This window comes from Abrus precatorius, unplaced genomic scaffold (assembly GCF_003935025.1).
Source record: "Abrus precatorius isolate BTA unplaced genomic scaffold, Abrus_2018 Scaffold10, whole genome shotgun sequence".
Taxonomy (NCBI): domain Eukaryota; kingdom Viridiplantae; phylum Streptophyta; class Magnoliopsida; order Fabales; family Fabaceae; genus Abrus; species Abrus precatorius.
In genome coordinates this window covers 11,407,653-11,434,225 of record NW_020874292.1, presented here as the reverse complement: position 1 = coordinate 11,434,225, position 26,573 = coordinate 11,407,653, and the positions used below count along the sequence as shown (strand labels likewise).

Genomic DNA, 26,573 nt, shown 5'->3' with positions numbered 1-26,573 from the left:
TCTTGACAATGTTTTCACAACAAAAGGGGAAGAAACATGTTATTGGGTTTATAGTGCAACCCCTGCACCCTCCTGCAATCATAAACAATCTATTGGGGTATTTTTACTTGAGAAAACCTTAATTTTCCCAATAATTAACTAGAGTATCACGACATTATTAATTTTTTTCAAAATTTTTGTGATCAAGTTAATCCTTCATCAGCACATTTATTTCGAAAGTATTATTTTTCTAAATTGATCACTCAAATATTTAAATTTATGTCCAAAATTTTCCATAACACCTACTATATACTCGTTTTTTCCTAACCACTTCTGAAGTTTAATACCACCCTCTCCCCATTTAACAAGAAGGTATTTTATCATAATATCAGCAATGAAATTAATTTATACTTAGTAAATTGGTTTGAAACTAAATCATCAAACGAAAGCTGATTCCCCCAAAAGTAGCACCACAAATCAACAGAATATGGATCGAAATTGTCACAGCACCGGGCTCGTATCCCTCATCGAACCGAATTATGGACTTGGAAATTATTTCTTTTTAATGAGGGGCAATTTTAGTCAATAACAAAGTTTTACTATTACCTGTTGACTTTGCTACATGTAATAGTCTTTTGCCGTTGATTTTTTTTTTTTTTTTAATTTCCTCACCTACTGCTATAATTGCAATCATAAAAACACTTGAAAAAATTGTCTTATGAAGCCATTCAAAATTTCAATTATTGGTGGGGGCACCATAATCAATCAAATAAAATCAACACAACGAAGCATTAACGTGGCCATGAAACAATTTTATTGTACATTATACAATGTTTACTTAGTGTCGCCCACACCTTATTCCATGCCAGATTTTAGAACTCCAATTTATTTACACATCACAGCTTTGAAGGAGACCGATACCAGCCCCACTGATCATCAGATATATACTTAGTCACTTGCTTCACACTTAAGTAGTTCTCGAGGCCCCTGAAATAATAAACACCAAAAGCTCAGATCCAGATTCAAAGATGATAAAACATATAAGAACAAGCCTACAACAACAACAATAGCCTTATCCCACTAAACCAGAACAGCTGCATGATAACACTTATGCCATTGAGTTCAGTTAAAAATTAAATTTTCAAGGTTATTAAAGGCATGAAACTTGACTTCCTCATTTGCTGATTAAGGAAATATGAATCATACCATTCTCCTAATTCACGACCAAACCCACTACGTTTAATGCCTCCCCATGGAGCTTGAATGAAGCTTGGTTGAGCACAATTGATCCATACAATTCCAGCCTGAATAGCCTGCACAAAACCAATATAATAATATAAACCCTTCAATTACAGAAAATCCATTAGTTTTGTTGATTTATTGATAATCTAGGATCAGTCTTACCTCAGATATGCGCTCACATCTTTCTAGATCTTTTGACATCACAGCAGACCCTAAGCCATATCTGTGAAATATCGTATGTAATTTTGACATCAATCCACAAGTGAAGAAAAAGTAGTTTATGGGTGAAATTAATCAGTTTCCAGAAAATGATTAACTCACTGTGTGTCATTTGCAAGTTCAATAGCTTCTTCCTCAGTACTAAATGTTTTCACGGAGAGCACAGGTCCAAAAATTTCTTCTCTCCAAATTTGCATTGAGGTAGTCACATCAGTTATGATGGTTGGTTCAACAAAGTATCCCTTCTTTAAATGCTGTCATTGAATTTTAAATGTATCATTTCTCGTGACAAATGCAGAAAAACATAACCGAGCACACACAATAACAGGTAAAATCATACCTCTGGGCGAGATCCACCAGTCAAAATTGTTGCACCTTCACTCTTAGCTGTTGAGATCAAATTCAATACCTTTTTATACTGAATCATATAATCCAAATATTAGATATAGCATCATATTGGTTCAAGGCAAATACTTTTTTAAACTTTTTAAATCTGCAAGACCAAAAAGAAGCTAAATTATGGGGACTAAAAGTCAGGCAAAGCTTTCTTCTTTATTGTCAAAAGATACATCTTTAAAAAAATATAACTAGCCAGCCAATAACTTTGCTTCATAAAATACTACATGCAACTTGATCACAACCACTGTTATCACGCTATCATACATTTCCATTTGGGATAATGGAGAAGGTACCTCTGAACAAACACAAGCTTAAATATAGAAGTTCACGATAGGAGTAGATTTTACCCCAATTTGGATTAAATTTTCAAACAGTACTAATTGGATACACAAATAACAAAGTAAAATAAATAAAAAAAATTTCACAAGTTAAAATCAACTTATGTTTCTTTACTTTTTAAAAGCTCTCTTCATTTAACATCTCCAAAACATGAGACACATAAGTATATTTAATCTATAAGAGAAATTTTATTCATTTTATCTCCTTACTTTTTTCTTTTAAAAGTGCTAATTTAGAAATTTACCCAAATTGAACCTTTCTATATTACATATCAAATGAATGTTTTAAGCATCCTAAAGCTGCTGATTAAACAGTTCCTTTTGACACCTAAAACCAACCATATTATGGGAAGAAATAGAATAAGGTCAATCAGAATTTGACATATCTTTGTTAAAAGCAGAAGTATCTTGTTAGGATCCAATTGCAAAGCATGGGACTTGAGTCCCAAATTGAAAGTATGGGATTCTAATGTGGGGTCTATAAAGGCCTTGGGCTCTCCAACTACAATAGCTAGCTATTTTTGTGTGATTCACACAAGATTCTTATCAATTGGTATCAAAGCGAGAGTGCATAGCAGCTCAGGTAAGTAACATCGGCATTGCTGTGTATGAAATTGCCGGAACTGCAGAGCATGGCGGGATGTTAGGAACCAATCCCAAAGTATGAGACTTGAGTTCCACGTTGGAAGTAGTATTCTAATGTGCAGTTTATAAAGCTTTGGGATCTTCACCTACAATAGTATAGGTAGCTTTTGTGGCGTAGCACGAATTCCATTCACAGGAATCAAAGGGCAATCTGCCAATTTTTATATCCAGATGGAGCATGTGTCCACAGTCTGCTCATTATTTATTAACATTTATTTATTTTAGAAGGACAATGAATGCTGCCTTGAGTTTTATAGGATTTTAGCAATTTATACTTTATCAGCAATATGTTAATGACCATATATAATGTAATGTGTTTATATATGTGAACATAGTCATTCAATCCCAATAATGGAAACATATTCCTGTGTGTAACAATATTATATCTGGTTGGACTTCAATTCATTTTAAGTACTTCACAATCTACTCCAGAATCCATACACAGATAAGTAAAAATGGAAACCGCACATTATCAATAGAAAACTTACATTTCTTCAAATAGGGCTATAGTCAGTAACAATATGAGAGACAAAGGATAATAAGAGAAACCCTTATTTAAGCAAATGAGCAAGAAATAGCACCATATATAAGAGAAACCCGTTCTACCTAATGCTATCAAAGGAAATGAAAGAAACCTCCTTTTTAAATTGTAGAGAGAGGAGGGGATAAGTTAAGAAAATATCTGATAGATATGGCAGTGATAAACATTAAGCGTACCTGTCCTTCACCAACAATAGGGCCTAGCCTGCAGCCTTCTTCCAAGGGATCTGAAATTTTTATGTTTTTGGCCCATTGCACAAGCCTATTCACAAATTCTGTTGCTATACTTTCCTGAAACAGTAAAAGGGTCTCACTTTATCAAGTTTCAAAACTTAGCCAACACAGTTGCCACGAAGTTTTCAGACAAAATTCTACCACAATCTGAGTAAACCTAAACCTTCCCCCATTTATGCAACAAAATAAGAAAACTAGGCTACAATACTTGTTAGCGAATATGGTAATGTGTTATGGATGAAATACATGAATCAAAATCTGTCTATTAAACTTACATGAACAATAAGGCGAGAAGTTGCACTGCAAATTTGACCATTTGTAAAGAAGCAGCCAAAGATGGTCCATTCAGCAGCTGTTTAAATGATGGAGAACAGAATAATAAATGTTCAATGGTTTGGATTCTGTAATCCAAATTTTAATCATCTACAACTACTCAATCAGTTTCGTAGGAAATGTGATTCCACAATGGAAGAAAACATGAGCTACAAAAATAGAAAGCACTTACTCTTATCAAGGTCAACATCCTCAAAAACAATGATTGGGCTCTTTCCACCAAGCTCTAGTGAGACAGGCTGTCAACAAGAAACCACAAATTCAATATTACATGGACTCACAAAGAAAAGAGAAAGAAAACAAGTAAGGAAAAAGAGAAAGTATTCCTATCTGTCCTATCTTTACTTTTGGTATGTGTGTCCACTGTCCATCATTCTCCTCTAGCTTTTAAAACAGAAGGATAATATGAATTGTACAAAATTTGCAGATAATACTGCATAAAAATACCTTGACAATCTGTGCTGCAGCTGTCATAATCTTGCTTCCAGTTACAGAGCTTCCAGTAAAGGCAATCTGTTGAAAAGTTAAATATCAGCCACAATGGCACAGTAGCTTTGCAAACTCAGCCGCAAAGTAACACTTGCAAGATATAGAATGGGATATAGCTCCATATAATTTTGATTATACATTTATACTAATAACTAAAAACGGTTGAACCTTGTCTACAGCAGGATGAGATGCCAAAGGTGCACCAGCTTCTTGGCCTAATCCAGTGACGATATTTAATACACCTGGAGGAAGGCCCACTTCTCTGCATATTTCACCCAGCTCCAAACATGTCCTAAAATTGTAAATGATAAGACTGCATGAGAAACCAATATAACAAATAATTCAAGCTTCCAATAGTTGATGAGAACATACACAGATGCCAATTCAGATGGCTTCAATATTGCAGTACAACCAGCAGCCAGAGCAGGAGCAACTTTCCACGTAGCCATTAAGAGAGGATAGTTCCTAATACATACCATTAACCGCATATTTCATTAGCCACTTAAGACATTCAATTATCACTTTATATCATTGATGCAGTGAATGCATCAATTTCCTATGCAAGTAAACTGTAAAGAATCTAGGCCACAGCAGCTTGGCCTCTATAACCAAGCAACAAGCTAGATAAAATCTTAGGATCTGCGTGATTTAAGAAAAAGTTCTGTTTTACAAAAAAATTGAACATGTGACATGATAGAATTTTGTTTTTACTGTTTTCTAGTTGTATAGAAAATAATGAAAACAACAAAATGCTACAGAAAATGGAAGTAGAAAATGTTTTCTCAAACCAAACAGTCCTAATTAATGCACAAACTTTGCATTGTTTAAGGCATGAAGTTAAAAAGTTTCCCTTGCTTAACCACACCTGAGATCTAATATTTCATTTATAGCCTGCTTGGATGGACCTAAGTTTAGTCCTTAGTCAATAAAGAATGCATTAGCCAATATATTTCACTGTAAAAAGAATGCATATGCAGTTAAAATGAAAGACCAGAAGATACCATGGAGTAATCAATGCAACAACCCCAATGGGCTCCTTGAGAACATAACTCTTGAAGGTCTCCATAGGAAGAGATACAGGAGCCTTTTGCTTTGCATCCAACCCTTCGGCAAGCTCAGCATAGTAGTTAAAACAACCAATAACATCATCCTAAATAATAAAACCACAGATCCAAATAAGCAAAAGAATCATGGCAAACATCAGCTATTGTTTTCCAATGTCATATGTTACCAGGTCTGCCAATGCTTCATCCAGTGGTTTTCCACAATCAATTGCTTCAAGTTTTCCTAGTTCATCCTTTTTCTCCGTAATCTGTTAGAAAGAAAGCCACACACAGTAAGGTGTCAAGACATGCACAACTCACTCAATTAAACAGTAAATATAACTACACTCACAAAAAATAGTTATCATTCTTACCCCTCAACTGTTTTTTTCCCCTTTAGAGAATTAGTCCCTTAACAACATACCAATACACGTTGTTAAACAATACAAGTCATGCATCATTAAGCTATGATGTAACATTTGGAAGAGTTTACAGAAAATTTGTAGAAATAGTTTATAAATCAACTCCCACAACCACTTTTCAGCTTGTATTAATAAGCTTCTCACTATAGTTTGTCAAAATAAGTTCTTTTCAACTTATTTTAAGAATTTTTTGGGTCAAATTCATGCCTTAACACATCTAATAAAAATAAATTATCAAGTTAAAACTTTATTAAACTGTATTTCAAAGAAACGAAAACAAAAAACCTTATGTGATTAATTCATGAAAACATAACTTTTTTTGTTTCGAAATTAATCCCATTTAAATTCCTTCACTTTTAATTCTTAAAAATAAAAAATAAAATGTCACTTTTTAAAACTACAAAGATTAAAAACGAGAAACCATAAAAAGTAATACTTAAAAAAGTTATCTTTTGGGGAAATAAAGACACATTTTGGTAAAAACAAACTCATATAATAAAATTACAACCTTAGAGGCAATGGCTCGAAGATAGCGAGCTCGAACAGAACCAGAAGCCTTAGACCAATCCCTGCCCTTGTTCCGAGACAAGGCCTTTCTAGCAGCTTCCACAGCAATGTCAACATCTTCCTTAGTAGCAGCTGGGATATCCCCTAAACACCATTCAATCAACAAGGTCACAACTTAACTTAAGTTAGTTACCAATACTATACCCACACGTGTCATGATCATTAAAAACTGCCACAATGTTGGTTAAGTTTTAAGCGAGAAAGAGTGAACCTATTATGTCCTCAGTGGCTGGGTTGATGATTGGAAAACGATTATTGAGAACCGGCACTCTCCACTCTCCATCTATGAATAGCTGTCTACTAGGTATTGAGATTGCCATTTTCTTTCTCTGCTCTCTCACTCACTTTCTTCTCTTCAGTGCTTTGTTTGCGTATTCTTGTGTTGCAACAATAATGACCAATGATGATAATATATAATAATAAAAAGGTTGAGGCTATGTCATGATCTTGGTGATGGGTCATCTGTGACATCTCTTTGTTTTTTTTCCTTGATCGTTTTGAGTTTTGCTTTTATTGTCGGTACCAATTTTGACTCTCTCTACTGTTGGTTTGGCAGAATTTTGTGTTCACGTTGTGATCGTTAAAGCAATCAGCAATGAAATTTTTATCCACTTATTATGGTAGATATATTATCTTATAGTTTTCAAGTTGTAAATGACAGATTTGTTTTGTTAATGGTTCAAATTGGGCATGATTCTATCAATAATGATTGTTTGATATTCTTTGGTGTATATTGATATAACTCAAGAAAAGAAAGAGAAGAGAAAAAAATTAATAAATAGAATAAGTGCTGTAAATAAAAGAATATGAACTGTGCATAAAAATCAAGATATAAAAAAAATAAAGATCTTGATAACATTATTTAATAAATTAATAAACAGTATTTTTTTTTTATAAAAAAATCATGTTAGAATATAATAAAAATTACAAAAGTAAAGAAAAATTATTATTCTACGTGTTGCTGCGTAAGGAAATATTGGTGACCCACTTTGATAATCACATTATCATTGGCCCACAAAAATAGGAATAGCATCATGTGGCGTGATCCTAAATGGCTATGCCTCAATCAAACTGGCAGAAGATTGCAGAGAGAAAGAAATCTTTATAAAAATATATTTAATTCAAAATTTTCAAGAAAATAAGAGGCGAAATTCTTCTCATTTCATTTAATTTGTACCCTGATACGTGGAATTTGAAAGGAAAATATACGCAGTATATACTAAATTATATTATTTTCAAATAGTTGAATTTAACCATTATTTTTTTCTTAAATAAATTGGAAAAAAATGACACAAAATCTTTTATTGTATAGCAACACTTATTGATGATGATATTTATTGTTTTGTTTTATTTATAATGAAAAAAAATGCATGACTTTCATATTTTCTGATATTTCTATTTGTCACCTTCGTAGCATCAATGATAAATCGCTTCGGGGACTCCCTACATCTACTTTTTTGGGTTGGCATAGTGGTAGGTCCACACGCTATCATTCAATCTTTCCTCTATTGGATGATAAGGTCCACTTCTTTAAAGCTAACCATTATTGTGCAAAATTTGTTATATGAGTACTGAAAGATGCGTTAGTTGGCAGAAGGGAGATAAAAAAAAATATTTACAAAAACAAGTTTATAAAGCCTCAAGTTTTCATGGACTGCGGGGGCACTTAAGATGATCACTAAGACTTACACTTCAATATTTTAATTATGTATTGGCTAATAAAAATTAACATAACTATAAATCAGTGTTTGACCGAAGCTTGAGTTTCTCATTGTAAGGATTTCAATTGAACTAACTTGCATGTGGTGATTTATGACATTACGAAGGTATATACAAAGTAATTTTCTTTAGCACATGATAATACATGAAAAAAATTTGAATAAACAACTCAAATCCACGTATTAGTTTATATTTATGCATGTGACACACATAAAAAAAATTAATTCAAATGATGTAAATTTAAAATTCAAAAGAAGAGATTCAAAATATTTTCCAAGAGAGAAAGTTAGAAAATTAAATTACTCTTAAAATAGATTATTTTAGTTTATTTAACAACTATGGCATATGACTATAATTGTTATTATTTTTAACTATTTTAGTTTTTTTTCTTATTTTAAGTAACAAAATCAGTTAAGATGTACATTTTGCTTCTCTGTATAAATACATGCATTTTTATGAGAAAGAAAATTTTCTAATTATAGTCTTTTATTTCATATATTAGTTTTATTTCTTAGATTGTATGAGAGCCTTGTTGCACATTTAGTTTTTTTATGACAAGAAATTTAGATGAAGGCCCATGTGTCAATAGAAATCAACAAGTACATGTAAATAGCAAGAATAATAATCAAGAAAAAAAAAGTCACTTATATATTCATCCAAATGAAAGTCCTATCATAATTATTGTTTCACTTGTTTTTTTCAGTGAAAATTATCATTCATGAACTCGTATGATGAGACAAATTCTTATTTTAAAGAATAAATATAGTCAATAGCACAATTGACATTTCAAAATCAAATGACTTATAGCATAAAGTGTAGGACCTTGTAAACAATTTAGTGTTTTCTTAGATTATTAATTTACTTTTGACATCAATTACACGAACGTATTGTGTATATCAAGAATTTAGTAGATGTCTAGAATGATTTAAAGGAGTGATGTTCATAAGGTGATTTGATTCGAGTAGCTAAATTCAGAGAATTTTTTATTAAATTGAAGGTCTTAGGGAAGGAATTGGAACACTAAAAACCTCTTCCTCAATGCTCTTGTGCAATAACATGTCAATGTGCATCAATGCAAAATTCTTGTTCAAACAACATGATTACGTGATGCAATTCTTGACTAGATAAAATGAACAATATGCAAGTGTATGATCTCATATCTTACTTATAGATCCACTTCCTAGTCTAAGTCGTGTTTTCTCTATGGAATTGCAACAACAAGAAAGACAAGTTAGAACTCTACTAAATTTGAATAATGATGAAAATACTGTTATTAATATAGCTAAAGAAGATAATTTTAGTTCTAACTGAGAATATGGTTATCATCCCAAACTTTTTGGTAGGGGTAACAACGATATTTGTGTTTTTTGTGGTAAAACTAGTCACACAAAATGTATGTTACAAAAAAACGTGGATATCCACCTTATTTTAAACAAGATAATTTTGTAAGTAATATGAAGAATAAAGATACAATTTTTGTCAAAAATCATAAACTAAATTCAGCACCTATGGTTACTTCTAAACAATATCAACATCTTCTAAATATGTTATAAAATATAAAGGTATCAACAATGCACAATGTCAATCAAGTGACTTTAAAAGTAGTCATATGTTGTTCCAAAAGGAGCTATTAAATGATTAGTTCACTTTTGATTAATTCATTAAATACATTTATTATAATTATTACTAAAAAAGATGAGAGTCGTTTAGATTTGTTGGAGAAAAATTAATTTAATTCTAAAATAAAATTTAAACAAAATTAATTTGAAAGTATAAGTAAAATTTATAAATAAATTTATGTATACAATTAACTCTCAAATGTATTTAATTTAAGAGTATAAACAATTAAAAATTTGGACAAGAAGTATTACCTTTAAAATGATTATTACAAAAATCAATAATTTTTAATGATTTAACAATCTATAATTAGAAAAAAAATAAAAAAAAACATTATAAATACATTCAAATTATATTATATTTCATTAATAATTCAATTATCGATTCTGTCTTCAATTTCTCTTATTTCTCACATCTAATTTTAAAAAAATATTTTTATAAATATTATAATCTGACCACAAACAAACTACTACCACATTGTTGTTTTTTTTTTTTTTGGGTCCACGTTTAAGGTTTAGTGGAAACCACAAAATGGAATTGGGTGGCATTTTCCGTTTGGGCTGGGATGGGTCAATTCACTTTATGACCGTGTTGTCGACTTGTGCTCAATAATTCACTGTAGAAACGTAAACGAAAGTTGTTAAAAAAAAAAAACATTGATAGATGGGGATATAAAGTCGTAAACGAAACTTCCTTATTCTTGTTTGTTAACTTTTCAACAATTTGCGAAGATTCAAAATTATTTTATGGAAAAGTAACTGAGTTAACAAAAGTTTAATGGTGTTAATTTTTTAAGAATTTAATTTATAAAAAAGTTATTTAAAAATTTTACGGTTGTTTTTCACTGATTTAAAGATTATTGGTTGAGTGACATCTTGACATATCCAAAATTATCCATTTTTTGATTGGTGAAAATTAGATATTATATGTACTTCAATAGTGTAACCTATTATTATATAAATCCAGAATGGGTGGGATCATTATAACTTTTCATGAATGAGTATGGTATGAATTATTGTTACTCATTATGAATGGATAAGTTTCTTCTCAACTTTCTTTATAAACATTTTGAGACAAAATGAAACTTTCTTGTATTTCTAGCATCTTCATTGGAAGTGATTGCAATCTAGCACATTCGTTGTAGTTCCAATGTGATGATAGCACTAGTCTTTACGAGACTATTTGTTGTCATGCTTTGATTATGAGTTTTTGGAATGATCTTCCAACAGTGAATGAAGGTTGAGAGAAGCCTTCTATAATCTAATATTTAGAGTTGTCAAAATGATTTCTAATATCTAGTTAGTTTGATTCAACCTGGTTCATTTGTAAGCAAGGTGTTAAAAATTAAGCTCACAATTAACGCAGATATTTAACTCACCATGAATTGAGTTAATCCACTTTTATATTAGAAAAAAGTTTGTGTAAAAGAAAAGTTTATTCAAATGAGCTAAGTTAAGACAATAGTAGACAAATTATGATCTATTTTAAATTAGTTCATTGTATAAGCTTCTAAAAAGTATCAATAAACAATGATTAAAAATTTTATTTTTTATGTAGCAAACCAATTGAATTAGGTTGATTTTTTTTTTCTTTACTCTCCACAAAAGTGAGTTAAGTTGAGTTAACTTATTTTAAGCTCAATCTCAATTATTCGTTTTAACAATTTTAGGATTGTGCTTTCAATTATCGATGTTCTTTTTAGTTTTAAAAAAATATTAAGTAGATGGTGTTCAGGCCGTTCTTTGCCTTTTTGGAATCCTAGGCGAAATAAGAAATTAGGATCCTTTAAAAAAATTATAAAATTTAATAAATAAAATAAAAATATATATTAATAATTTTATTAAAATAATATACTTTTTTTAAGTGGTTATAATTTTTTTTAATAAAATTATAAAAAAAATACTTTCATTCAAACAACTCCCATGTTATAATTAATTACAAAAACACAAAAAAAAAATTATAAAAAATGGGTTCTATGAACATTCTGAGATGCAAAATCATTAATGATAACATTAACATTAATGTTTTTAAAAAATTCTTTATCGATTAATAAAATTGTGAGACCATTCAACGGTTCTTGTGACATTGATGACCTTAAGTAAGTTTTGATTAACTTTAACTCTAAAAAACTTCTTTCAGTTGATGATATAGTCACCGGGACTATAAAAAAAAATTCTATAAGTGATTAAAATATTTAGATAATAATATGCAAATTTGACAAACTCAATAAGTGTTTAATTTTTTGGAGAAAACTAAAATTTTTCATGAGCTTTAATGTTAAAAATAGTAACATTTTGAAATTAAATGAAATTTTGAGTTTATAGACGTCAATAAATCGACTATGTTTATAACAAGTGAGGTGTGAGAAATTAAAAGGTCTTTTTTGTTTTTCTATGTTTTCCAACTACAAACTATAAGAGCTGAAATTTTTTTCAAGTAAAAGTAGGACACGATTTTTACTTTGAGTCCTCTTTTAAGCTTGGGCTCTAGGCAATCGCACCTCGAAACTACTCTCAAAACCAGGCCTGATGGTGTTAGAATATTTATAGCCGAACTTTGTAATAATATCACACTCGTTAATTTTTTAGGATTATTTTAACAAATTAATAAATATTTTTATTAAAAGTGTTAAAGTATAAATAATCATAAGAATGTGTTAATAATATTATTCTTAAAATATTTTATTTTAATTATTTAATCATTGTCATTTTAAATTTTGGTTAACGTTTATTAATTCTGCACAAGGAGCATCAAACATCAGAACAAAAATTTAGTGTATGTTTGTTAATTTTTAAAAGCGTTTTCTCTCTTTAAAAACTAAAAATACATGTATTTTTAGATTTTAAAAAGAAAAATTCTTTTAAAAATTGAAAAAAAAATGTTCTTATTATTTAGTATTTTTATTCTAAACTCGTGATTTACTTAAACATGACAGTGATAAAGTAATTTACTAATGCATAATCTTTTTTATTTATACAATTATACTTACTTTATTTATTCAGTAAAGATAAAATACATTTAAAATCAAATTTTAATGTCCTTCAAATTTAATGTAAAAAATGAACAAAATGTGGCCACGTACATATTTGTGACAAAAGTGATCACAAATTTAAATAAACCCATTAAAACAACTTAATTTGAATGAAAGGTATTAGTCGGTGTGGTTGAGAAGGAATTGTGCCATCTTTTTTGTTTTTGTCAATGAATCATGCCAACTTAAACTTAATTAGTTGAGACAATTTCTTGTTCTTGTAAAACTTGACCCAATTAGTAGGCCTAGTTAGTGAATTAACAAAATCTAAACACAAGAATTTATTACTAGATCGAGTTTTTTTAGTTAAAATTTGAGAACTTATTGAGAAAATATTGAAATTTTAGTAGATTTTTTCTCTACTGCAGAAGAGGACACACATGTATCTACACTCTAGTTTTTAAGATTAGATTATAAATTATACAACAAAGTTATATATTAATTTTAATTTAAAATTTAAAATAAAACAATTGATACTTAAAATACTTATATCGTGTAGTTTATAATTTTAACAATATATCTGTTGAAATGTGAATCTAGAAATTTGTTAGATTTTTTTTTTTAATAATTTGAATGTTATTTTGTTACAAGAATTGTAGGATGTAATCTCATATGTTATGTATTTAAATCTAACTTCATTCAATAAAATTATGTGGACTCTTTCTTTTAGTTATCTTTTTTTATCTTTTGTTTTCATTTTACTTTTAAGAAAACAACAATTGGTATTAAAGAGCTTTCTTTTTTAGGGACCTGTGAACATCTTTGTGAGTTTTGAGAGCACCTAAACAATGACCTTACTATTTTAGAATTAGCCTTATCAACTATGAATGTTGAAGCTGGTTTAACTCAAATAACTCTGCCGATCTTTGATGGGACAATTACAAGATTCAAGTAACACGTATGAAAGCTTATCTTGAGGCTGTGGATATTTGGGAAGTTGTAACAGGAGCTAATTTCCATGTTCTAGCTTTATCATATATTCCACCATGATTCAAATCAGAAACCACAAAGAATGAAAAATAAATAAGTCAAAAGCAAATTTTTTTTTTCTTTTGCTCTTGTTTTATCCTCAATTTTCACCAGAATTGTAAATTTGGAATCAACTCATGCCATTTGGTTCTACCTTCAAGATGAATATCAAGGTGACAAACAGATTAAAGGAATGAAAGTGCTGAAGCTTATTTGAAAATTTGAAGTAATGAAAATGAAAGAGTTAAAAAATATTTAGAATATTTTGAATAACTTCTTAATATTGGTAATCAAGCATCATTCCTTGGTATTGAACTGTCTGATTCTAGGATAGTTTAAAAGATACTTTTAAATATGCTTGATAGGTTTAAAGCTTCAATTTCTACTTTAGAAAATATTAAGGATCTTGCAAGTATTTCTTTGGCAAAAGTGATCAATGCTTTGCAGGCTTCTGAAGAGAGAAGATTTATTAGAAATGAAGGTACACAATCTTATGCATGCGATAGTGGTACTCATGGAACTAGCAACTTGTTGAAGCATCTTAGACAGTGTGAGAAAAGTCCACTTAGGAAAGTTGATAAGAAACAAAAAACACTTGTTCTTAGACATCAAAGTGAGGATGATATCACTATTAGTTTCAAACTTGTTGAGTTTAATCAAGAGAAAACTCGACTAGCACTTGCTAAAATGATTATCCTTGACGAGTTGTCTTTTAAATTTGTTGAAAACCAAGGATTTGTAGAATTGATGGCTAAGGCTCAACCTAGATTTAAGATCCCTTCACGTATCACTATTGCTAGAGATTGTATGCAATTGTATTTGCATGAGAAAGAGAATCTAAAAATTATTTTGACTACAAATAATCAAATGGTTTCTTTTACCACTAATACTTGGACATCAATCCAAAACATGAATTACATGTGTGTGATTGTTCATTTTATTGATGATGGATGGACAATGAATAAGAAAATTTTGCAATTTAATTTGATTTCTTATCACAAAGGTGAAATCGTAAGGAAAAAGCTTAGAGAAATGCTTAAAGGATTGGGGGATAACTAAAGTTGGTTGTGTAACTGATGATAATGCAAGTTCTAACAACTTAGCTATTTTATATTTAATTAGAAGCGTGAGTGATTGGAATGGAAACACTTTGTTGGTTGGAGATTTGATGCACATGAGATGTGCTGCTCAGATTTTGAACTTGATTGAAAGTGATGGATTGAGAGAAATTGACCCTTCTATTAATAGAATAAGGGTTGCATGTAAATTTATTAGATCTTCTCCATCTAGATTGACTACCTTCAAAAAGGTGTGCATATGATGCAAGTATAACTAGTGAAGCTTTTGTTTGTCTTGATGTATCAACTAGGTGGAATTCTACAATTTTTTATGCTAGATGTTGCTGAAAATTTTGAAAAGCATTTAAGTGACTTGAATATGATGATGCTCAATACTTGATTGCTCTTGCTAATGATGGGAGATGTCCTAGTAGTGATGATTGGAAGCGTGCATGTATGTTTTTCAAAGTGTTGAAGGTGTTTTATAATGTAACCCTTGTTTTTTCTGGTTCATTACATGTGACAATACATTTGTTTTTAACATAATTGTGTAAAATTCAAAAGCCATTGAACAAGTGGAGAAAAAGTAATGATCCAATATTACAAAATATGACTACAAATATGCAAATCAAGTTTTCTAAATATTTAGAAAGTTGTGAGATAAATAACTTGTTGTTTGTTGCTGAATTTCTTGATCCACGGGTTAAGCTTCAATATATTGAGTTTTGCTTTGGTCGGTTATATGGTCATGAGAGGAGTCAAGATATGATCAAAAAGTTAAGAGACATTGAAAGGTTGTTCAAGTATTATTCTACCGTGTATAATTTTCCTCTTAATGGTTGCGATTCTGGTAGCATATCATCAAGCTTTGCTTCTCAGTCTAATGTTGCTACTAATGAAGATGATGATGATGAGGGAGATTAGGCAAATGAGTTTAGGATGAAAATAAGGAAGAAATAAGGTGAAGTGAAGAGGAATGAGATGGATAAGTACATGGAAGATGATGTTGAAAACTCACATCCTAGTGTAGAATTTGACATTTAAAGTGGTGGAAAGTGAAGTTAGCAAAGTATTATGTACTTTCCTGTATGGCTAGAGACATTTTAGCTATCCTAGTGTCTACTGTCTCATTTGAGAGTGCTTTTAGCACAGGAGGTTGAGTCCTTGACTCATTTCAGAGTTCCTTAAATCCTAATACTATTGAAGCTTTGATTTGTTGTCAAAATTAGCTTAGGACCTCTCCTAATCCTCTTGAACTCCAAGATGAGATAGATCAATCACAAAAGGTTGAATCATGTATAAATAATTATTTTCTTTTATTCTTAACAATTTGATATATAAGTTGATCTATGATTATAGATTTATGATCAATTATATTTGTATTTTATTGAGTTGTCTGGATTAGATGTAAGTGATGGTAGAACTATCTATGCTACAATTGGAGCTAGGCTTAACACACTTGGTACATCTCAAGGTTATGAATTTATTTTTGATTTATGAGTTTATGTTTTATATTAAACTTTAAATAACTTCTAACATTTACTTCACTTGATATATTATTGTAGGTTGATGGTTAATTTTTTATTTTTCAATGGTTGATAAGAGTGCAAGAAGAACAAAGATTTTATATTGATTTTATATGTGTACTAAATTTTATATAGTTTAGAAAATATGTGTACTTAATTTTATAGTTTGACTTTATCTTAGAAAATGTTTATTTCTTTTGTTTAGTTAATGTTGGACAATTTAGTTTGAATTGTGGCTATGTTTTTGGACAATTTATTGAATTTTTGTTAATTTAGCAATTTATTAAATTTTGGATAATTTGTTTATTTTGAAAAAAAAATTAATTTTTTTCATCGTATATTTGATGACCCAAACCAAACCAAACAAATTAAACTAATTTTGATTGGTTTGGGTTAGATAGGAAAAAAATTCAAATCCAAACTAATCCGAACTAATTAAATTTAATTGCTTTGGTTTGGATTTTTACTCAAACCCGAACCAAACTGACCCATGAACACTCCTAAGACACAAGACAATAATAGCGATAACAAGCTACTCAAATATGATCCAACTGGTGTGCTATATGTACCTTAAATTAATCAAAGCTTACTTAGTATTGGACAACTACTCGAGAAAGGATTCAAAGTCTCTTTTTGAAGATAAAAGTTGCATAATAAAGGATTTAGCAAACCAAGAAATGTTCAAAATCAAGATGAAGAGTAAGAACTTTTCACTTGATCCAATGAAAGATGAGTAAGTTACGTTTCTAGTTCCAGGTAGTTCAATTGATCTTTGGCATAGAAGGCTAGGTCCTTTCAATGAACTACATGCTGAAAAATCAACTAGTCCATGGAGTTTCTTCATTAACTGAAAAAGTTAGTTGAATGTGAAGGTTGTAAATTTGGAAAGAAAATATGAAAACCATTTTCTAAAAGTACGTAGAGGACAAGTCAGAAACTCCAACTTACTCACACAATTATTGCTGGACCACAAAGAACTTCATCAATAAAGTAAAGTTTTATTATATCATTTTTATTGATGACTTAACCAGAATGTGCTGGATTTATTTTCTTAGATACAAATCAAAAGTGGCTAGGTATTTTGGAAATTCAAAATTCATGTTAAAAATCAAAGTGGCTGCCATATTCAAGCTCTAAGATCTAACAATGGAAAAGAGTACTTAGCTGATCAATTTCAATAGTTTTGTGAAGAAGCTAAGATTCAACATCAACTCATTGTTTCTTACACTCATCAACAAAATGGAGTCAATGAAAGGAAAACAGATCAATCATGGAGATGACTAGGTGTATGGTTCATCAAAATTAGTTACTGACGAAATTATAGGCTGAACCTGCAAATACAACAATTTACATTCAAAACAAACTTCTCACATGAGCAGTGCAAAATCAAACTTCTTTCAAAGTTTGGTTTAACTTTAAATCTTCTTTGGATTTTTTAAAAGTATTTGGTTGTTTGTGCTATTCACATGTGCCTCAGGTTAAGCATGACAAGCTTGACAAAAGAGAAAATCATGGAGTATTTATTATATACAACACCATTTCTAAAGCTTATAGAATTTTTCAGTCTCAAATAGAAAAAATTCTAATAAGCAGAGATGGTACTTTATGGAAGATGAAAAATAGAGCTCGAATGACTCAAAGAAGAATCAAAATTTTGTATTGGAGCTTGAAGATACAGTAGATGATCCTCCTATTTGAGGCACAAGGTTGCTCTCCAAGATCTACCAAAGAAGCAGTATAGAAGTGTGCAATGTAGCTATATGTAAACTAGCTAATTTTGAAGAGGCTCCCATAGACCATAAATGAATGGATGTAATGAAAGAGAAGCTGTCCATGATTGAGAAAAATCATACTTGGGAGCTAGTTCAAAAACCTCATGATAGAAATGTCATTAGGTGAAATGGATGTTTAGAATGAAATTCAATCCCAATAACTCCATAACATAAAGCTAGTCTTGTTGTGAAGGGCTATGCACAAATATTTGAGATCAATTATTGACACTTTTGTTCTAGTGGCTAGACTTGACACAATCAAGCTGATATTTGCCATTGTAGCACAAAAGGGGTGCTAAGTGTTTCATATGGATGTCAAGTCAACCTTTCTAAATGATTTTTTGGAGGAGGAAATTTATGTTGAGTAACCATAAGATTTTACGATCAAAGGTCAAGAAGACACTGTATTTGCTAAAAAATGCTCTTTATAACTTGAAGCAAGCTCGAGTTTGGTACAATAGAATTAATGATCATCTTCTAAGACTTGGTTTATTGAAAAGCCTATAGAAAGCTACACTTTATATCAAACATGTTGATACAGATATTTTAACCATTTATTTGTATATTGATGACCTTTTGGTGACATGATGTAACCTAGCACTAATTGATTATTTTAAGCAAGAAATGAAGAATGTCTTTGAAATGATGGATCTTGATCTTATGATAGTTTTTTGGGACATGGAGATCACTCAAAAGAAGAATGAAATCTTCATTTGTCAAAGAAAATATGCAAAGGAAATCCTAAAGAAAATTCCAGCCTGATGAATCCAAAACAATGAACACTCCTATGAATCTAAAGGAGAAGTTCATCAAAAAGGATGGATTTGATAAAGTTGATGAAACTCATTTTAGAAGCTTAATTGAGTGTGTAATGTATCTTACAACTATAACGCCTCACATCTTATTTTCAGTTAGTTTACTGTCAAGGTTGCACTGTGCTATTGAATTGCATTTGAAGGCAACAAAGAGAGTTTTGAGATATATTGAAAGAACTATAAACTATGAAATCAAATACATTAGGCAGGTAGCTTGGATGATATGAAGAGTACTTCAGACTATTGTCTTTAGTATAGATTCAAATATTTTCTCTGTATTGCAAAAAGTAAGAGATTATAGGTCAGTTAACAGCAGAAGTTAAATTTATTGTTGAGTTGCACATGTTAATTAAGTTATTTGGTTAAAAAATATCTTGATAGATTTAAACTTAAAGAAGACGAAAGCTAAAAAAAATTTGTCGATATATAATCAAGTACACAATTTTGTGCTTTATGAAAAGATTAAGTATTTTAATGTCAAGTTGTTTTATTTAAGAGAAGTGCAAAAAAAAATAACATTATAAATATAGTTTTTAGAAAGTTGTTGGAGTTTTTTTTTTCTTTACTTTTTTTTTTTATTAATTTGAACCTTTATTTTTTTATCTGCCTTCAAGTTTCTTTTCACGTTTATAAAAATAACAAGTTCATTCTTCAAAACAACAGACTAGATAACCGCGTACCATTAACAACTTTAGAATAATTAGTCCTTATCTAATCAGGTGCGCAAATAGATGATAAAATATATACTCAATAATTTGACTTTTTCAAAAGCTTAAATAAAGGAAAAAATTGGAAGTACAACTAAAAAAAGCAAAAAAAGCGTAGATAAATATATTGCAGAGTGAATATCTCCGCGTAAATCCTCAGCGTGTCATTTCACAAAGCCTCGATTAGAAAATAATCCAAGTGGAAGTTTCGTTTTGCACTCTGAACTTGCCGATCTTTAATGCATCCATTGCGAAAGTTCTTGTTCGTGTATTACCAGCACACCAACACGGAAGAAACACCATTGAAGGTTTCAAATAATCGCATAGTTTGTTTTGAAGCATCAAAACGAGACGCATAAAACTATCTTATAAAGGGATATATTTTTAAAATGCGTATTTATTATGAAAAATTATATAATATCGCGCATAATAATAATAATAATAATAATTTTAAGCGATTTAAGTAATAAAATTCTATATCATACATACAGGGAAGGAAGAGTTGAGACTTGAGATTAAAACTCCATCATCTATAGAAAAAAGTATATAACAATACTAATCCATGAAACGGAAAATGAAATATACAACCATACCCATCGATCGTACATAAACAAGCCTATGTCTAATGTCTATACACATACATCTCACAGATCAAGAATAAACGAATGGAAAGGCCAGATTAAAGACATGGATAAATCACAGTAGCAGGCCCCAAAAAAACATGAAGGAGCGAGAATAGATATTATTAATACGTACAAGGAAAGAGAGAAAGGGTAAAATAAAAGTAAATTAATTTTTGTGGGTGGTTTTGTTATACTTGGTTTTGATCCATTGGATGCCAACGGAGGAACCCTCCTTGAACTTCTTGACCCCGGTGGAGGCCACTGCCTTGGTCTTGCCGAGTGCGGTGTTGATCTTCTTCTTCTTCGATTCATTGGAACCACTCAGACTCACTGGGTCAGGCCCATCGTCCCACTGGTCGGCCCAAGATGTTCCATAAGAGCCCATCCCTTCCTTTCTGAATTCAGAACCAACCGAACAAGAACAATTGGTGTTTGGAGAACAACGGAGATGGAGTGTTGGAAGGGTTTGGATGCTTTTTATAGGACTAGGACTGGTTCAATTAGTTGACAAATGAATCCACCAAATCCTAATCTAATGCATGGATTAACCTTATGTTATTAACGTGTGAACTTGGACACGTGATGGCATCCGCAAGAAAACTCGCTTCCGAAAGAACCTTCTAGAAGACGGTGTGTTTGTCTAAGATAATCAAATTGTTTTTGTAAGAAATTTGGACCAACAGAACGTAGGTCCTCACACCCTTTCACACGCTTACGCATTGGCGGCCATGCTTCTTAGAAGGCTGGCTCTATAAAGACAAAGAAAAACAAAACAAACAAATTAAGATAAGTCAAATTGGACCACCCATATTCCAGTTTTAGTGAAGAGTTTTAGTATTTTTTTTAAATAAATATTTTTTATTTTATTTTATTAAAGTTGCAAAAATATAATAAATATATTTTCTTAATTCTTTAAATCTATTTCTAAAGGTGAAATTAACAATTTTTTTGTATTAATAATTCTACAAAATAAGAAATTGAAGCGTCTCAGCGCGTATGGTTTAGTGGGATTTGTGTTCCCACCAGAATGAACTGGCAACCCTGGTCCCTCGCTCCGTGTTAGTGGTAGACTGGTAGCTGGCCAAGCTTCGAATATGTTCTTTTTTTTTCCTAAAATTATTTTTTAAAAATAAAACAAAAGAACAATGAGCGTATAATATTTGGATTAAATTTTTAACATATATGAAAATTATATCAATATGCATATTAAATCTGTTACTTTAAACTAGTACATAATGATAAAAAATAAATATTTAAATTTATAAAAAATATTATTCTAAATAATAACAAATATAATTTTTAGTACATACCTTTAGGCATTAAATTTGTAATAATTATTTTTAATAATAAATTTTCTAATATAATTATTATTATTATAAAGAATATTCACTAAAAAACATATTATAATTCATGAATATAATAATTACTAATATTGCTAATATTTAATATACATTTTATATTGCAGTAAAAACTAAATTTATTCTAAATAATAAACAAATAATAATATTTTTTTTAGTAGAGGGAATTCTGTATGGACTGGAGCAGTGGAACAACATTAATTTTTAATGCATATGCATAAGTGAAAACATAATTTAAAGTATTCACATAAACACTTTCGTTGCAACTACTGTAGTCACTATGTTAATAGACCGAAGAGATAGGGTAGCTACTCAATGAAATTTAGTATCTAATATGGTATTCAGAATAAATTAAAATCCTAATAAGCATTGGTTGATTGCTAGACTCACTCAAGTTTAATATATTAATATAATAATTTTAATTTAATTAGAATTTTATTTAATTTTTAGTAGATTATTTTATGAATGTGTTCTTATAAATTATCTTACTATTTAGTTATAATATTAAATATAATTTTTTATATTTAATATTATAAATAAAAAGATATATGTATAAATATGTAATTATTTTCTAAATATAGAAAATATTATTAATTTTAAATAATTTATTTATGTGATAATATTTTATATAATTATTCCTTATATTTAGACATCTAATTGAATTTAAGGTATGAAACACGTCACCCTTGCTTGATATAATTTTAGTTTAAATGGTATTTTGGTCTCTATAATTGATTCAGATTTGTAAGTTAGTATGTAAAAACTTTATAAATCAACATTAAATAAGCAAGAGACTAAATTGAAATAATGTACATATGAGAACTTATTTACAAATTTTTTTATATATAAAGACTAACTTATAAATTTGAATAAAGTATAAACATAAATAAATAAAATAATGACATTATTATTTTCCTTCTCTATCTTATGTGTTTCTCCACCTCTCAATCTCACTCTCTCCGATCTTCAACATAGGCCAGAGTTTCTTTCTCTCTTCACCTCTCATCCTTAAAATCCAACCAACTATTAACAACACTCACTAAACTCTCTTCTCTTCTCAACTACTTCATCACTTTTACTCTCACTCACATCCTCCCCTTCACCTCCACCTCCAATTTCACTCTCTCCATTCTTCTTCTTCCCTTGCATAAACATCAATGGAGACCAAAGTCTATTCCTTTCTTAGTATTTCGTCTCCAAAACTCAACTAACTCTCAACAATTTTCACCAAACTTCCTTCTCTTCTCAACCACACTCACCCACCCTAAACATCAATTTCTCATCAAAACCCCTTTCATCCTCGAATACGCCCTCATTGCTATTGCCAAAGGTAGAATCGTTGGCGCATTCATCTATGTCTTTCTCCACTTCCTCGACACTATCAAAATCAAGATGCAAATCAAAAGTGTCTCTCAAATTTACAAAAATACTCTTAATTTGTATTTGTAAGTTAGTCCTATATGTAAAAAAATTATAAGTTAGTCCATAGGTGTAAAAGAATTATAAATCAATCTTCATATATACATTTATTTCAATTTAATTATTTGCTTATTTAACATCGTTTACTTTAAACTTAATAGCAGGGACTAAATAAAAAATAAATGTACGTATAGGAATTGATTTAAAAAAATTTTACATGTAAAGACTAACTTACAAATCTGAGTTGTAACACCCTTAATTTTATTACCCATGTTTTTAGAAAATAGAAATTTTGGGTACAGGGATTCTCACTCAAGCGAGAAAGGATAGTATCGCCCCAACTGTCCCTTTGCCCAAGCAAGAAGGATTTTGCTTAGGCGGAGTCGCAAGAAAATTAGAAAACTCTCTGGACCCATTATTGCTCAGGTGAGAATATTAGAAAAGGCTAGAAAATTTGTTGTCTGATTTTCTTGCTCAAGCAAAAAGGAGCTCACTCAGGCGAGAATAATGTCGCTCAAGCAAGAAATTGCATGTTTTGGAGGATATTTAAGGGACTTCATGTTGAGAAATTTTATTATACACCAAACCACCTCTCCTTCTCATTCTCTTTGTTCTCTCCCTCTTCCTTTCTAGGGAAAACCTCCTTAAACTCTGAATCTCTTTCAAATCTGAACTTGAACACCTATTTTGCTCGAATTCAAGTAAGTTTCCAGAGTTTAACTCTTCCATTTTACTTCTATTTCTTTTTTTTTCTCTTTTCATAATAATACTATACTCTGTGATGTTAGGAAAAACTTTGGTCTTTGGGTAGTATCTCTGATCAAACATTGAGTTTCTCTCTAGATTTCACGAAAACTTAGTCTCAGAGACCTATTTCTAGGTAAGGAGAGTTGATCCCAAATCTTAAGTTCTATTTTTATGCTTTAGCATGAAAAACCCATAATACTCCATTTTGAATAATAGATCAGAAATATTTTCTTGAAAATATAATGTTAAGAATGAAAATTTTGGGCATGAAGAACCTATCAGTGGTTTCAAAACTATTTACATGCAATTTCATAGTAAAAGCTCTGAATAAAACCATTTTAATAAGTTCCATGATTTTATTAATGATCATTATGTATGTACAGTTGATGTTATAAATTATTATTTTGAATAATATGTGTATTGTAAATAATGCTCTAGGATATGTGATTTTACTAAAACTGAATGAGTGTGATTTCTGGCAATATACCATGAACTATACAATTAGTTTGAGTCCAGAGGTCTCTAACCTTGGACACATTATATTGAATTGTATAATGATATATTAGTATGATTATAACACATATATTAGGACAATATTGATTAATGTAAATAGTATAATTTTAGTGTGCCACTATTGAATTTCTATATGGATAGTTCATAGATACACTGGAGTATAGAGCCTGTAGGCGATTTAGGAAATTTGAGAGAAATAAGGGTGATGAATGTTAATAGCTGATGTGTACACAATCAATAGTGAAAGTATTCACAGGCTTCACACTCATTTTCTAACTATACTCCTGACTATACCTTTGCTATGAATGTCGTATAACGCACATGCTGTATCTGCGTGTGGTGGCTAACCGACGACTATCCATGCTGGCGTAAGTCCTTCATAACTAGGAAGAATATTTTGATAGTGATATAAGGGTCCATGAGTACCTATAGTACCATTATTTGGTAAATATTTCAAAATTGAAATGAATAAAATGGCTTAAGCTCATTGTTTGAATGATTGTATTTGATTAAATGTGAAATGATGTATACGAATGATTTCTATTTGGTTAGTATTGTAAAAAAGAATTATTTCTATTTTGATACATGATTATTAGAAAATATTTTCTGCATTACTTTAATTGTATTATAAAATGAGAATTAGTGGGATATAGTATGCTCACCTTTATAAACATTTTCATCCTAGGATCATAAAAAGTCTTTTCACCATTTGTACTAGTCTCAGTAATGGTTACAGACTTCTCTTCCATTATGATTACTATGTCCAAACTCAGAATCAAACCTCAACACAATCCTTATAGTTCAGTCCATTGAACTTGACTATGTCATTACCTAGACCAAACATGTTCTTGGAGATTGCAATATATAATACACGCTTAAACATTAATGCTTTGAATAAACTTAATAGATTCGAACAACTAACATCAATTATGCATTTAAGTTCACCTTTAGACAGTATCTAAATTCATAATTTAATCTATAATGATGCTAAAATAAACGTGCTTTAATAGGCAATTAGTCACATTCAAGCTAACATGCATGTTATCTTTGGATATACAAACACATTATCAAGTACCTACATGTCTCTTTAATGTCATTAATTATAATTAATGATACACCTTTGAGTGACCTCATAACATTATAACTAATGATCTAAAGTGTTCATTCTAAATTTTTATATTACTTGAAAACATCATATAAATATGAACAATTTATAATACACAATTAAATGCTTAAATAACTTTTTAAAGTTAAACCACTTTAGTAACTAATAAACTACCCATACAATTAAACATTAAATTGTGAACCACTCATTATGACCATACAATTTAAAATTAATAAACTTGTGGATTTAATCATTGGTGATTAAAAATTTTCTAATATAATTCCAAATCAATCTTTAAATTTCATGAAATCTATTTTGCAATTTGTTGTGAAGCACGATCGTGCTATCCTTCAAGCATGGCTTTGCATGCCCAAAATGTGCAAATAAGCACAGATGTGCACACAATTCAGATTTTACAAATCGTTATCATCATCGTTTTATGGATTCACAATCAAACGTTTACATCATCTAAAATCTTAAGGGTTTTGTTAATTGTATCTTAAACCATCATCTAATTGTAGATAATATCTTTCAACCCTATAACTCTAATCCTCATAATTATTTCTTAGGGTTCAATCAATTTGGGAAAATCTTTTGTAGAGAACTAATCTCTTATAGAAAATCACGAAATTCACAACTTAAGGCTCTAATACCAACTTGATGTGTTCTTTTTAAAATTTTGATTTCTTAGGATTTTTTTCAGCTCTTCCTACCTCCTTTGTCTCTCTGATGGTTAAAAGAAAAATAATAAGCATATTTTTTTTTAACTGTAAGACTATGAAAAAGTGTGTACCTTTATTTTAATAACTATTCTTTTATTTATTTAAAGAGAGAAATAAAGATTTTCTTTTTATTATATTTATAATTATACCTCCATTAACTCTATTTTTTTTGTAATTAACAACTATTATATTAAATCTTTTAATTAGAGTTAGACTATAAGTTATATAAGTCATTAAATAAATTTTTAAAATAATCTAATATTAAGAATTAAAATACTTGTCAGTGACAATATAAATGACTGAATTAAAATGTGTGACACTTAATATATAAAAAATTAAAATAAAGATTTAGTCAAATTTTATAACTGAGTAATGAACACTGAAATTTTACTTAAATTGCGTACTTTGAGAGAATGCACACT

General features: G+C 29.8%; 2 protein-coding genes across 3 annotated transcripts; both read right to left on the bottom strand.

Annotated features, from left to right (window-relative positions):
* Positions 1 to 774: 774 nt before the first annotated feature.
* On the bottom strand, positions 775 to 7,037 carry LOC113873042 (betaine aldehyde dehydrogenase 1, chloroplastic-like). 2 transcript variants are annotated; one of them, XM_027511003.1, is made up of 15 exons: positions 6,662 to 7,037; positions 6,392 to 6,534; positions 5,650 to 5,730; positions 5,420 to 5,568; positions 4,791 to 4,883; positions 4,587 to 4,710; positions 4,377 to 4,442; positions 4,102 to 4,168; positions 3,872 to 3,948; positions 3,540 to 3,653; positions 1,781 to 1,858; positions 1,543 to 1,694; positions 1,384 to 1,444; positions 1,186 to 1,292; positions 775 to 966 (listed from the first exon to the last, which is right to left on the bottom strand). In XM_027511003.1, exons 1-15 carry the CDS (start codon positions 6,768 to 6,770, stop codon positions 876 to 878), a joined length of 1,512 nt encoding a protein of 503 aa, XP_027366804.1. In that variant the 5' UTR covers positions 6,771 to 7,037; the 3' UTR covers positions 775 to 875. The 2 variants fall into 2 exon arrangements, with proteins under 2 accessions (XP_027366804.1, XP_027366813.1); XM_027511012.1 differs by having other exon boundaries at positions 6,392 to 6,522.
* A 12,507-nt stretch (positions 7,038 to 19,544) lies between these two features.
* On the bottom strand, positions 19,545 to 20,731 carry LOC113852877. Its single transcript, XM_027483270.1, has one exon. It carries the CDS (start codon positions 20,670 to 20,672, stop codon positions 20,454 to 20,456), a length of 219 nt encoding a protein of 72 aa, XP_027339071.1. The 5' UTR covers positions 20,673 to 20,731; the 3' UTR covers positions 19,545 to 20,453.
* Positions 20,732 to 26,573: the final 5,842 nt, after the last annotated feature.